This window comes from Piliocolobus tephrosceles, chromosome 2, assembly GCF_002776525.5.
Source record: "Piliocolobus tephrosceles isolate RC106 chromosome 2, ASM277652v3, whole genome shotgun sequence".
NCBI classification, from domain to species: domain Eukaryota; kingdom Metazoa; phylum Chordata; class Mammalia; order Primates; family Cercopithecidae; genus Piliocolobus; species Piliocolobus tephrosceles.
In genome coordinates, this window is record NC_045435.1 from 40,769,040 (window position 1) to 40,784,391 (window position 15,352).

General features: G+C 42.6%; 1 protein-coding gene across 12 annotated transcripts in view; it reads left to right on the forward strand.

Annotated features, from left to right (window-relative positions):
* Positions 1-15,352, forward strand: part of KALRN (kalirin RhoGEF kinase) — a 645,945-nt gene that overhangs the window by 558,722 nt on the left and 71,871 nt on the right. For 8 of the 12 annotated variants that reach the window (XM_023214975.2, XM_023214951.2, XM_023214959.2 and 5 more), the window contains one exon: positions 2,586-2,681. The exons of the other annotated variants lie outside the window; for them this stretch is intronic. In XM_023214975.2, coding sequence (XP_023070743.1) covers positions 2,586-2,681 — 96 coding nt within the window. The remainder of the gene's footprint in view (positions 1-2,585; positions 2,682-15,352) is intronic. 12 annotated transcript variants of the gene reach the window in all.

Sequence of the window (15,352 nt, forward strand, 5' to 3'; positions counted from 1 at the left end):
TCACGTCACTGTGTTTTTCTTGCCTTAAGTGTTGCTGATTCTCTTCAACTCTAGATGTGGAAGTGGCAGTTTTGGGTTTTGACTGTACATCACTTTCAATTTGCTTTTTTGAGTGCTGTTTTGTTGCAGTGGTGGTAGTGGACGCAGTGGCTTGCCTACCTGTCCCTCCAGGCTCTCCTGTGCTCTCCAGTGCTCTGTCCTGTAGTGGGACAGCCTCCCTCCAGGAGGTGGCCCAGCAAGTGTAAGCAGGAAACAAATCTCTGTAGTACCATCGAGCACACAATTCAAAAAGCACCGTCTGCGGATGTGTCCTTTCTGGTGACATCTCATTTCTTATTTTAATTCTCTCTGCTTTGCATTTGAATTGTTAACCCACAGACATTAACTGAAGTCTTCCTCTGGAAGGCTGGAAGGACAGAGTCTAGGGACTCTGAGATGTGGCAGCTACCCCCATGATGTGACTCACCTAGTCGTGGCCCCTCCTAGGTGATGTTGGTGGCCCTGTCTTCAGGGCCAGATCTTTGACTCTGGATCATTGGGAAGAAACATAGTGGGAAGGCTGGTGTTATGCCATCCTGCGTTTCTGAGACAGAAGTGCTGGTGCTTCACCTTGAGATGGGAATGAGACCCTGCCTACTTGTAATGTATTTTATAAACAGCGATCGTGGCCTGGAGAGTAGGGTGCCCATGTCTCACACAGCCCTCTGTCCAAGGGCCCTGCTTGCATAAGGTCACCACCCTCTCTCTCTAATTCCCTCAAACACAGCTTGTTTACAGAAATGGATGTTCCATTGTTTCTGGATAATTTTTAACTGAGAATTCTGACTTACCTTTATTTGTGTAGCCTTTTCCTTACCCAGAAATGGGGCAGATGGCAACAGTTTCTTTTCAGATACACGAATTCTCCTTATTCCTGCTTGTTTGATTTCTGTATGTTTTTATCAATGTTTGGGAGTGGGATGAACTTCAGAGCATCTAGCAAATGGAGTTGGATTTATTAAAACAATTTTTACAACACTGTCAAAGGAATTTTTAAAAGTTCACCATTGTAATATTGTGCACTTGTCTTCTCCATGTTTCCTTCTAATCTTTTTCATATGTGTGTACGTTTTACTTTTACAATTATAATATGCATATGATATGTCCAATGTCTTATTTGCTACCGTTTCCTAAAATTGCATTAATTGTTTTCTTCCTAGCTATAATTTTCATAGCTGGAGAAAACTTTGCTTATTTTCTGTTCCATAATGTGTTTGATCAGCCTGTTGGGGACATCGTAACAGGATGTTTCCATTGTTTGCTACTATGGCTAATACTACTACATACAGATCACTGTGTATATAAAGCATTTGTTCTTTTGACTTCTTTCCTTGGAATAAATTCCCGGGAGTAGGACTACTAGATTAAAAAGAGGATAACTTGATTTTCCACATAGATGTAAGCTTTTTCCTGCATTCCCCAAGACAGAAAAAATAATATTATTATATCTTCCTGAATTATAATCATTTTCCTCCCATCTCAGAAGCAAAGACTTAATAAAGTAACTTAGATTAGATGAGAAGCTTCATTTTTGAAACTTTTCCTCTAACCCAAGGGGCACACTTGAAGGAGCCTATGTCCTGGCTTTGGGAATACCACTGCCGTCTGCTCTGATAAACTGGAAGTAAAAGCACACGCGTACTGTGGGGGGTTAACCATTTCTCCCCCAGTTTCTTCTCAGGTAGAAGAAGGAAGAAAAAGCCAAACAAAAAACCACCATCCTTCAGTGAGCAGGAAGCTCCAAACCACTGACCAAACAACCACACGGACAACTCCTTATTGCTGGTGCAGGAGAAAGGGGACACAGGGAGATCCTGGAGTCGTCTCTCTTTACTATGAACAGGATAGTTCCTGGCTGCTTCAGGACTCCTGCTCAAGTCTTTTATTACTTCCTAGTGTTCCAGTTCAGGGGCCTTACCAGAGCCAGCTATGCTTTGTGGAGGGGTAAGGGTATATGTGTGTCGGGCAGAGCGGGAGAGGAAGAGAGAGGGAGAGAATATAGGAAGGGAGTATCTAGCTTGCTGGTCGCTAAGGGTCCTGCCCCTAGCATTTTTGCTAGACACATAATAAGGATCTATATTTAAGGCTATAGTAAAGCAAGGACTCTTTCCCTTTTTTGGACACACTGGAGGCTGAGTTTATTGAATCCTTCACACCCCGAAACAGCAACGGGCAACTGTGTAGTGGCCAAAGTCTTGTTTGCCCACGGAGCAGTAGCCCCCACCCTCCAAGCTGTTGCTGTCAGTAGGTGCAGCCCTGGCCTGTAGGCCTCCCAGGAAGTCAGTGATTCCTCCTCTCCCCTCCTTCATAGGCTTGCCTAAGGATAGCCTAGTCCCATCCATTTGCTGCTGGCTAGAATTTCTGATAAGGGGTTGGGCAGGCCTGTATTACACCCACACTCTTCTCCGTCTATCACCTGTTCCCTCTAAACACAGAACTTTGCTTCCCTTCCCTGCTTTGAACTTTGGACTTTCTGTTTTACTTCCTGATCACTGTTCCTTATTCCTTGCTAATCTGCTTTTCCTCTGCTGCCCGATGTCTTGCAGTCCTCCTCTTTGCTAGCAGCCCGGCAGGCTTCCACTGAAGTACCTACTGCTGCAGACCTTGTCAGTGCAATAGAAAAGTTGGTCAAAAACAAGCTGGTAAGTGGGGGTCCTGGAGGCAGTTCTGTGTGTGTCTCACCTCCACGCTGCTCCAGCCTTGCATCTGTCTGCCGTTTTCTCCTTTGCACCTGTCCTCATTCCTCCTATGTGATTGCAGCTAATGATGGTTTCTAAAAAACTGTACCCCAGAGTCCTTTCTGACTTTGTTTGGGAATGGGCATAGGGAATTAATAGATCATTTGGGGGCTGCAGCGTTGATGAAAGTTGAAAACTATCCAAGACAAACTTAACTCATTGCAAGTCTGATCCAGTAGCCCACAGGCAAGTGGCATTCAGTCAGCAATTGGATATATATTTGGTTAGCCCAGAAGCTAGTGCACTGTGAAGCTGAGACCCAGAACACACTGACTGATCTTTGATAGCACTAGGAAATTTTATGGCGGACCTTGGGTAGCCTTCCAGCTTGCAAAGTCTCTCAAAAGTAGACTGCTGATTATAAAGGGGAATGGGCAAAAGTGTGTGGCTACCTCACCACAATAAATTAAGAGAGCCAGTGCCTAGCCCTACCATGGGGGGAAAACCTGAGCATAAGCCACTGGAAGCCTGTCTAGCCTGTGACTGTCTCATTGACCCATCAGCCGATTGGAGGGATAGGTGATGAGTCTGAGCAGGTTTGGGGTTTTGGCATAATGCTGGTGCAAGGGCCCTTTTTGGATAGCTCATTAGGATAGAGCTGTTCCTCCACTCTCATGTTTTTGCATTTAAGTGTATCACCACAGAATGACAACTGGAAGCATTTTCCTTTCTTTTACTCTCATCCATATCACCCATTTAGCTTTTCCTGCAATTCTCATTAGGATAAATGCCTGTGCTTCTGCCAGACTTCTGTTGGGCAGTCTTAGTAATCACTTGGCCCAGGAGCTAGAGGAAAATGATGGATGCTGTCTATGGAAAGCTACCTAATAATTTTGACTATAGTAACTGCCTTTTCAAATATCCCAGCATATCCTGTATAAATAAGGGTTAATACATATGATTTTATTTTTTTCCTGCTAAATTTTCCTTTCTAATTCAGAAAAGAAAATAACCCTGCTGTTTTTAGTACCTAGTGTCAAACTCTTGAAGGTTGTCCATTTTCCTGCCATCTCTCCTTTTCCTACCAGCAGGAGTTAAGTATCTTGTGGGCAGTACGTTGACTTTTCAAAGACCCCTCTCTGATATTTCTCACTTGCTCTCCCTTCCTCTCCACACCAACCCATATACACTCTTCACTCTACAAATGCTATATTTAATTTTTTTTCTTAAAGTCATCCTTTTTCTTTCTTTTTTGCCTTTTTTCTTTTACCATCTGAGCCTGGGCTCTGACTTCATTCCTGGACTATTGCAGTAGCCATTGCCTGCCCTTTCCCCACCCAGTCTGCCTTCACCCCAAATTGGTCTTCTGTAAACACTGCTTATTGCCTCCCTCTTGGCTGCGTAAGCAGTGGTCTCCAATGTGGGGGTGCCCTCAGGTACATAAGACAATTTACTGGGGTATGGGAAGAAAATATTAGAGCCTCTTTATATCATTTTAAAATGGTTTTGTATGTGTTTTCTTATGTATATAATGATAGTACAGTAGCATAGATACAGAATTTATAGACAAGTTACATGTTTGGGGGTACATGAGCAAAATTATTTTCAATGACAGAGATATATAATCAAAGTTTGGGAATCACTGGCGTATACGTGAAGTCCACACTTATCTAATATTCTGATATTTTTGTAGCCTGTTCTCCAACCTACCTTTCCAGCATCTAGTTATTTATTTGGTTGATGAACTCTGTTCTAAACAAATTATTTTCTCTGCTATCCTCAAACTCACACTTGGCTTTCTTCCCTCCAAGTTTTTGTTCATATTGCCCCACTTCTCTGGAATGTTCTCCCTCTTATGTTTGCTGATCTAGAGCATAATGGTCATTCGGGTCCTCCTCAAATCTCCTCTCTACAGGGGCTCCTCTGACCAGCCCAGGCCAAATTTCCATTGTAATCCCATGGTAATTATTAAAGCCACATACTGCCTGGAACAGTTCTTAAGTAGCTCTGTAGCATAATTTGTTAAAATATCTTAATGTTTTCATTTGCATTTTACCTCCCTAGCTAGATGGTAAGTCATTTAGGATATTACTATTTTTTTTTTTTTTTGCTCTATTATTAAAAAAAAATCTTTTACACTTATTTTTATTTTTATATTTTGGATTATGTTTTGCCTACTACTACTGCTAAGCTTTACACTGCTGACAGTCTCTGGGCCACTAATACATGTGATATGTGGTGTTAAACATGGCTAGGTGTTAAACATGTAAGGAAAGACATAGAAAAGTCCCATCAAAGCAAATTTTCTAGAGAAGAGGGGATGTGGGATGGCATTGGTGTTGATTGGCTTTATTATAGGCTCTCAATAAATGTCTGTCGAATGAATGTCCTTTCTGTGGTGAGTTTGCCATAATGAAGGATTTAACTTCTTCCAGCAATAACTACTCTTGAAGACCTACAGTAAGCCCAGAATTAGAGCTATCTTTGGCTTAACATGTAAAACCAAGCTCACGTCACAGAAAGGAAAGAGGAAGCAGTGGTTTGGTTTCTTAGAATCTTCCTACCAAAAGTTGATTCTTGGTCCTTTCCACCACTTTCTCTTTCTTCCCTTCCCACATAGGGTAGCAATGTAACAATACTAGGTTGATAATATCTCAGCCATGCTTGAGAGCACTAAGTTGTATTTTCACCTTCAAGACTCTTAGTCCTATTCCTTATCAGTTCTTCAGCTTAGAAGAAGAAAAGATCCAGAGCCCATAAAAGCTCTGGAGTATTTATTTGACTAAGTACAACTGTGTGATAGCTGCTAAGATAGCGAGTATTATCACAGGCTTGGTTAACGAAAGTACAATGTGCAGATCAAGAGAAGCAATAGTTTTCAAAGGTATTCAGACCACACACGTCATGAGCTGTGTGTGAATCATGCATTCTATTCTTTCCTTTTTTTTTTTTTTGAGACAAAGTCTCACTCTGTCACCCAGGCCGGAGTTGTGCAGTGGCATGATCTCGGTTCTCTGCAACCTCCACCTCCCAGGTTCAAGTGATTCTCATGCCTCAGCCTCTTGAGTAGCTGGGATTACAGGCACACCACCACACCTGGCTAATTTTTGTATTTTTAGTAGACACAGGGTTTCACCATGTTGGCCAGGCTGGTCTCAAACTCCTAACCATGATGATTCACCCACCTCAGCCTCCCAAAGTGCTGGGATTACAAGCATGAGCCACCATGCCCAGCCAATGTATTCTATTATTCTATTCTAAATGCAACCTTCTATAATATTCTTGAACAAACTGGAGGGGCCCAGAGGAGATAACCAGACCATGTGGTCCATGTAATTTGAAGGAAAGTTGAGGAAACCAAGGTTAAGTATGGGAAGAAGTTAGGAGAAGATACTTAAGAGCTGTCTTCTAGTAATTGAAGCACTGCCATGGGAATGAGGTTGCAAAGAGCACCTAACTCTTTGTTACCCCAGAGGGCAGAACCTAGACTTGTGGGTGGGAGTTTTCTTCGTTCCATATGAGGAAGAACTAATAAAGTTTTTCCACTTTACAGAATTCAATTCCATCTTACAGGAGCATCTGGTATTCTTGGACTTTACTTAGTCCTTAAAGTCTTTCTGCTTTGTTGGTTGCTCAAGCCGTGGCGCCAAATTCTGCATTAGAATTCATTTGGCTTCCTGGCTCCACCCAAAGGCCATGAGCTCCCCCATGTTCCTATCTCCCAGAGCTGCCCCCAGTGCTTTATGGTTGCATGGTCATTGTTATACCAAAGCTTCTGCCTCAGTGAGTTAGGATCTCTGCTGCACAAGACCTACTGTTAAGGAACAAAGACAGGGTTTATCTGAAGTGCAGATAAAACTTCTGAAGACTCACTACCCACCTGTGAGTCCTTCTGGACGTCAATGGGCCCTTCTGTGGTCTTGCCACCAGCCGTAGTCTTTAATCAGTGCTTTTGTTTATCAAGAAAGGATGCTCACCCATCTCCCCAGACAGCAATAACATTCTTTTTCTGGGTTTTGCATTAAGGTATTATCTTTAAGCCAGGAATAGGGCTCCCCCTGCTTTCACTGTGTGATTTTTAATAAAACCTTTTCTAGACCTGTGGACTGTTGCTGCTGGCAGTGAGTGTGTAAAGAATCAGAAGACCTAGGATTTAGTCCTGCCTCTGCTGCTTACTGTATAGTCCTGGGAAAATTACTTAGTCTACTTGGGGTTCTCTTTTACTTCACTTATTAGTGATGCTGATTCTGTCTATTCAAATCTAATCCCAAAAGAGTTATGATGATAATTGACTAGGTATGAATGGGCTTTGTAAATTGATAATCAAGCATCTACAAAGGTTAATTCTTAGCCTCCTCAACTGCCTTGTGAAGGACAGGGAAAGGGAACTGTGTCATCCTTATCTCCTGTAGCTTGGTATGAAGCTGGGCACATGGAAATTTACTATTTGCCAGCGATAGATTGGTTGGGTGAATGTTACAGAGTAATAGCTGAACAATCTATACAATTTGGTTTTATTCCCTAAGTTTGAGAATCAAGGCCTTGAGAATCTAGTGTATCTCTAAACTGAAGTCCTGGAGCCCCAGAATTCTACCATCTTCCTGGCATGAAAGACCGAGACTCTAAAAAGAAAGTCCCTAGGCCGGGTGTGGTGGCTCACACCATAATCCTAGCACTTTGGGAGGCCAAGGCAGGCAGATTGCCTGAGCTCAGGAGTTCAAGACCAGCCTAGGCAACATGGTGAAACCCCATCTCTAGTAAAATACAAAAGAAATTAGCTGGGCAAGGTGGCATGCACCTGTAATCTCAGCTCCTCGGGAGGCTGAGGCATGAGAATCACTTGAACCCAGGAGGTGGAGGTTGCAGTGAGCCAAGATCGCGCCACTGCACTCCAGCCTGGGTGACGAAGCAAGACTCCGTCTCTACAAAAAGGAAAGGAAAGGAGAGGAGAGGAGAGGGGAGGGGAGGGGAGGGGAAGGGAGGGGAGGGAGGGGGAAGGGGAAGGGGAAGGGAAGAAGGGAAGGGAAGGAGGGAGGGAGGAGGGAGGAAGGAAGGAAGGAAGGAAGGAAGGAAGGAAGGAAGGAAGGAAGGAAGGAAGGGAGGGAAGGAGGGAAGGGAAGGAAAGGGAAGGAAAGGAAAGGGAAGGAAGGAAGGGAAGGAAAAGAAGGAAAAGAAGGAAGGCCCACCCCTCTCTGAGCTCATCATTGGGTGACACACCAGCATAGTTCACTGGGCTCAGCATGGCCCCAGTGGAACCTGGCTTATAATCCTCTGCCCTTAGAGAAGAGACTGGCCAGGACTGAGCTCCTGTTTAGTCTACTTAGTGGCCTGGCACCCTGAGAATGTGCCCTACCTGCTTCAGCAAGACTTCCTGCCCTCTGGTTCTCCTACTTTGACAGCATTCATCTCCTCCTTGGGCCAGCCTTGTGGGTCATGGAAGAACATGGCCACGGCCAGACTGTATTTGTGTGTGTGCTTTGGCCCCTTTTAGAAGAATTAACTTGTTTTGTCAATAGCCAGGTGGAGTTAGCAAAAGTTCAGAATCCAGATGGGAAAAAATAATGGCCTTGCCATATCCATTGCAGAGGTGTACGTTTCCAGGGACTGGGTTCTTCTAGCATTCTTTTGTGGAACAGATTCCCGAGGTTCTTTTTTTTTTTTTTTTTTTTTTTTAGACGGAGTTTCACTCTTATTTCTTGTTGCCCAGGCTGGAGTGCAATGGCGGCTCACTGCAACCTCTGCCTCCCAGGTTCAAGCTATTCTTCTGCCTCAGCCACCCGAGTAGCTGGGATTACAGGCATGCACCACCACGCCAGGCTAATTTTGTATTTTTAGTAGAGACAGGGTTTCTCCATGTTGGTCAGGCTGGTCTCAAACTCTCAACCTCAGGTGATCCGTCTGCCTCAACCTCCCAAAGTGCTGGGATTACAGGCATGAGCCATACCAGGCCAATTTCTGAGGTTCTTGTAAGAAGGTAAAAGTTTAGATTTCCACCAATTTTTTTTGTTTTTGTTTTTGTTTTGTGGAGGCAGGGTCTCACTGTGTTGCTCAGGCTGGTCTCAAATTCCTGGCCTCAAGCAATTCTCCTGCACTGGCCTCCCAAAGTGCTGGGATTACAGGTGTGAGCCACCATGCCCAGCCTCCACAAAATTTGTTTTAACCCAGTTACAAACCTGAAATGTCACTGGCCTGGAAAATCCAGACTTCAGCTTTTCAACTATGTATTGTACCCTATACCCACCAACAGTTTGCTTCGGAATGACTTAGATCTAATGCTTTATATCTGGAGAATATTATGTAAGGTGTTTGTTGTTTTTGGTGTTTTTGAGACAGGGTCTCGCTCTGTCGCCCAGACTGGAGTGCAGTGGCTTGATTTCGGCTCACTGCAGCTTTGATCCCCTGGGCTCAAGCAATCCTTTCACCTCAACCTCCTGAGTCAGTGGGACTATGGGCTTGTGCCGCCATGCCTGGCTGATGTTTTAATTTTTTTTATTTTTAGCAGAGACAAGGTCTTGCTTTGTTGCCCAGACTGGCGTTGAACCTGAGCTCAAGCAATCCTCCCACTTCAACCTCCCAAAGTGCCGGCCACAGCCATATGTTATTTTTTTACATAAATTTTATTGTGTATATTTGAGGTTTACAACATGATGTTATGGGATACCCATACATAGTAGAATGGTTACTGTAGTGAAGTAAATTAACATATCTCTCATGTCACACAGTTACTTTTTTGTGTATGTGTGACGAGAGTAGCTAAAATTTAGATTTTAATTAGTTACATAAAATTTTGGTGGAAATCTAAATTAGTACCTAAAGCGTAGCTAAATGGATGTATTTAACAAAAATTCCAAATACAATTTTATTAATGATAATCCTCACGTAGATTAGGTCTGTAGACCTGTTCGTGCTACAGATTTGCTACTTTGTATCCTTTGACCTACGTGCCCGTTTCCTAGTTGCCTTTTCCACCCTGCTGGTAGCTATTGTTTTATTTTCTATCTGTATATATTTTTGTGTATATTTTGACCTTTTAAAAAAATATTTCACATATAAATGAGATCGTGCAATATTTTTCTTTCTGTATCTGGCTTATTTCACTCAGCATAATGTCCTTCAGGTCCATCTGTGTTGTGGCAAATGGCAGGATCTCTTTTTTGTTTTTAATACTTTAAGTTCTGGGATACATGTGCAGAACATGCAGGTTTGTTACATAGGTATACACGTGTCATGGTGGTTTGCTGCACCCATCAACCCGTCATCTACATTAGGTATTTCTCCTAACGCTATTCCTCCCCTAGCCTCCAAACCCCGGACAGGCCCCGGTCTGTGATGTTCCCCTCCCTGTGTCCATGTGTTCTCATTGTTCAACTCCCACTTAAGAGTGAGAACATGCATTGTTTGGTTTTCTGTTCCTGTGTTAGTTTGCTGAGAATGATGGTTTCCAGCTTCATCCATGTCCCTGCAAAGGACAGGAACTCATCCTTTTGTATGACTGCATAGTATTCTGTGGTGTATATGTGCCGTATTTTCTTTATCCAGTCAATCACTGATGGGCATTTGGGTTGGTTCCAAGTCTTTGTTATTGTGCATGTGTCTTTAAAATTTAATGATTTATAATCCTTTGGGTATATACCCAGTAATGGGATTGTTGGGTCAAATGGTATTCCTCGTTCTAGATCCTTGAGGAATCGCTCCACTGTCTTCCACGATGTTTGAACTCCCACCAACAGTGTAAAAGTGTTCCTATTTCTCCACATCCTCTCCAGCATCAGTTGTTTCCTGACTTTTTAATGATTGCCATTCTAACTGGTGTGAGATGGTATCTCATTGTGGTTTTGATTTGCATTTCTCTAATGACCAGTGATGATGAGCTTTTTTTCATGTTGGCCACATAAATGTCTTCTTTTGAGAAATGTCTGTTCATATCCTTCACCCAGTTTTTGATGGGGTTGTTTGTTTGTTTCTTGTAAATTCGCTTAAGTTTTTTGTAGATTGTGGATCTACAAAAAACTTTGTCAGATGGATAGATTGCAAAAATTTTCTCCCATTCTGTAGGTTGCCTGTTCACTCTGATGATAGTTTCTTTTGCTGTGCAGAAGCTCTTTAGCTTAATTAGATCCCATTTGTCAGTTTTGACTTTTGTTGCCATTGCTTTTGGTATTTTAATCATAAAGTTTTTGTCCATGCTGATGTCCTGAATGGTATTGCCTAGGTTTTCTTCTAGGGATTTTAGGTTTTAGGTTTTAAAAATGTTTAAGTATTTAATACATCTTGAGTTAATTTTTGTTTAAGGTGTAAGGAAGGGGTCCACTTTCAGTTTTCTGCATATGGCTAGCCAGTTTTCCCAACACCATTTATTAAATAGGAAATCCTTTCCCCATTGCTTGTTTTTTAAGGCTGAATAATATTTCTCTCTCTCTCTCTCTCTCTCTCTCTGTGTGTGTGTGTGTATCACAGATTCTTTAACCATTTGTCCATCAATAACACTTAGGTGTTTCCATATCATGCTATTGTAAATAATACTGCAATGAACATGGGAGTGCAGATATTTTAAGAAAAGCTGACTTCATTACCTACCCAGAAGAGAAGTATATACTCAGAAGAGGGATTATTGGGTCATATGATAATTCTATTCTTAATTTATTTGGGAACCTCCATACTGTTTTCCACAATGTCTACACAAATCTACATTCCCACCAACATGTACTAGGGTTTTTTTATTTATTTATTTATTTTTTGCTGCCTCTCTTTCTGGGAATTGAACCCCGATATCTTATTTTTTTCATAATAGCCACCCTAACAGTTGTGATATGCAAATTTTTATCAAAGAGGAGCAACTAAGAGGTAATTTGTTGGTGTGGTAGGTGGTACTGGACCAGCCAGCTTACCCATTGTCTCATCACATGAGCTTTGATCCCTTCCCAAGAGTTACATAGCATATTTAATAAATTCTTGGAGTCCTCCTGTACACCAGGCTTTGAAATCAAGCATAGAATTTTCCTTATATGGAGCTCGCCGTCTCTAGGGTTAATGCTCAAAATCCTCTCCTCCCTGGACTGTTGGCAATCATTTCCTCTCAGATTTTAGTCTAACATCTCTTGCTAGAGGGATCTTTCTTTTACTGTTTTTTTTGTGTGTGTGTATGTGTGTTTGTTTTTTGTTTTTTTGTTTTTTGTTTTTTTTGAGACAGAGCCTTGCTGTGTCACACAGTCTGGAGTGCAGTGGCGTGATCTCGGCTCACTGCAGCCTCTACCTCCCAGGTTCAGGTGATTTCCTGCCTCAGCCTCCCGAGTAGCTGGGACTACAGGCCTGTGCCACCACATCTGACTAGTTTTTGTATCTTTAGTAGAGATGGGGTTTCACCATGTTGGCCAAGCTGGTCTTGAACTCCTGACCTCAGGTTATCGGTCCACCTCAGCCTCCCAAAGTGTTGGGATTACAGGCATAAGCCACTGCGCCTGGCCTCTTTTCCATTTTTTTTTTTTTAATTAATAGTTCTTTTCTGACTAATAAAAGAAATATATGCTTATTCAAAAAAATTTGGAAAAATGACAACAGTATAAATATAAATCATCATCTAGACATATTCAGTGTTGAAATTTTGATATATTTTCTTCTAGACCCTTTTAAAAATAGTATAATTAATCATAGAATACTTAAAGATTAAGTTCTGTTTCTCTCTACTATCACATCAGAGACATTGTCCCAAATTATGAAAATATCTTTGGAGCATTAAGACTGACATTTCTAAATCTTAAAACATGTTATTCCCCTGCTTACAACTGTCCCATCATTGGTCTTAGAAGGTAAAGTTTCTACTTTTTTATTTTTAATTTAATTTTTATTTTTTATTTAATAAAGATGGGTCTCGCTATGTTGCCCAGGCTCGATTCAAACTCCTGAACTCAAATGATCCTTCCACTACAGCCTCCCAAACTGCTGGCATTACAGGCATGAGCCACCATTCCCAGTCAAGTCTCTACTTCTGAATGCCATGCAGACAAGGTTCCTTATGATCTGATCCCTGCAAACTTCTCCAGGATTCTATTTTCACTCCTCACTCCCTCTTCCTTTAATACCTACTCACCCAGACTCACAGAACACACAGTTATTTGCCAACCCCCTTCCCTCACACTCTGTACTCTGCCCACACCAGGCTACTTTCAGGTTCCCAGGCTGCCCCCATGTCATTCGCTCTTTCACCCTATATTCACAATGCTGCTCATGCCTGGAATGTCCTCCCATTGGCATATCCAGTGAAAGTCTCCTCATTTATCCATTCTCAGTTCGAGCATTGCCTCTTCCATTAAGTCTTTCCTTTGCTTCTCCACCCCACCATAGAGCCACCTGCTCCTTTTGTTCATCCTCCATTGCACCCTGTCTCTCTACAAGAGACCCATTTTGGCTTAAATTATGGAGGCCAGGGAGCCTTGTCTTATTCATCCTCGTTTCTCCAGCACTTTGCAAATATTTAGCATGTAGTAGATGTTCAATAAATATTTGCCTGAATTCAAATCAGTGGTTACAATACTATGTGATGAATGCTGTGCAGGGAGTGTGAAAAGAGTGTTTATAGGTGCACAGAGGAGGGGCAGGTTATGAGTATATGGTCTCAGATCCAGCGCCCGGGAAATGTGCTTATTTTAAATATGGGGATGACCTTCCTCCACACTTCATCACATATTTGAATCTATTTGCATTTCTATTCCCCACCCTTGTATGGGACTTGTATCGACTATGGGAACATTTGTTGCTCTATCCCCATATACCTTTCCCTTTGTCCTCTGAGACTACTTGTGCCCTGAGCTCCAGGTGGGACAGAAGTCCTCACTGTGGCAGAAACCTGGCCACCACTGCCTGTTTTCTCCCAGGAACAGAACAGACAATTTTAGGTCAACTGTAGTTGCCCTTAGCTGGGGCTCAGTATCCCAGCTCTAGCATAGATAGCTAGGTCTTCAGAGGCAATCACTCTTGAATTATTACAGGCATTAAAATCAAACTCATTGTTTTAGGCAGACTACCTAGCATATAGCTTTAGCCAAATTCTTTCTTTCTCTTGTCCTTCTCTATCACTGTTGCAATCCCAGCAAGTCCTCCCCTAGAGATAACTTGGGCTACTTTGCTCATAGAACAGGTCAGGTAGGAGGAGATGGAAGTATTTCCCCATTTGACATAATGGACTCCTCAGATGTTCTTTGTTCTGTAGAAAGGTTGAGAGTGGACCACAGGAAATTGGATGCTCCATGGGAGTGCCTGTGGGCAGAGATGTCACCCTGGGAAGGGGTAGGAGCACAGAGGATACCACTGAGCAGCAATTCACTAGAGGAAAACATTCATTTCTTCTAAGGGCAAAGGGATGGACCTGTGAATGAACTTCAGCAGCATCTAATAGTCAAGTGAGCCTATAAACCAGGGCTTGTTTCCCAGGCATTGCAGTCACCATGCTGCCACTCAACAGGCTGCAGAATAAAGGCTGAAACAGGACAACGAGGAGAAGGAGAGGGGAAGTAAAAGGCATGTAATCAGATCAATCACCAGCTGGGCCCATCTGCCCAGGAGCCTGTCTCTGGTGATGGCACCAGGAGACATGTCATTGGAATGCCTGCCTGTGTGCTTGGTTGTCAAGCCTCAGCACCAGACACTCTCATTTCCTTAATAACAGGTTACAGATCCTGTATCTATAAATCGAGCTAAACCCTTCTTGACCTTTCCATATTTTTAGCCCATACTGCTGCTCTGGATATAACAACTTCCATGGCCGATTACTTGTTCTGTGAATACCTTTATCTCAAGTTAAAAGAAATTCTCTCTCAAGTTTGAAGGCCCTGTCCTCTTAGTTCCAGTTTCTAGTGTTGGTAACAAATTCATGTTTAGCCCTTGGCACATTTTGTCAATTTGTGGGTGGGGGGGATGGAAGAAGTTTGATATCTCTGCTGTGTTATGTTTTTCAGATTCAAATCTTTATATTCTCCATCTTTTTAATAAAATGTACCATCAGGAACCTCATTACTTTTTTATTTATTTCTCTGGACCTTTCTTTTCTACCTCTGTTTAGCCTCTGTTAAAATAGAGCAACTAAGAGCATTGTGACAAATATTCCAAGTGCAGCTCACTGAAGGCCAGGCTGTAGCCTTTACTTCCTACTACCTTTTTGGACTGCATTTTTAAAAATCTTTGTGACTTTAACCTTAGGGCTAATGTTTTCAAAAACTACTAAATGAAACTGTTTCTGTTAGCTGCAGTAGCTGGTTTAGACAGGCATCTTGTAAGAGCAGTTTAGGGCCAGGCACGGTGTCTCACACCTGTAATCCCGGCACCTTGAGAGGCTGAGGTGGGAGTATCACTTGAGCCCAGGAGTTCAAGACCATCCTGGGCAACGTAATGAGACCCTGTCTCTACAGGAAAAGAAAAAAAAAAAAAAAAAAAAAAAAAGATTAGCTGGATGTGGTGGTACATGCCTGTCCCAGCTATTCAGGAGACTGAGGTGAGAGGATTGCTTGAGCTTGGGAGGCCAAGGCTGCAGGGAGCCGTGATTGTACCACTGCACTCCAGCTTCGGCAATAGAGTGAGACCCTGTCTCAGAAAGATGGATGGATGGATGGATGGATGGATGGATGGATGGATGGATGGATGGA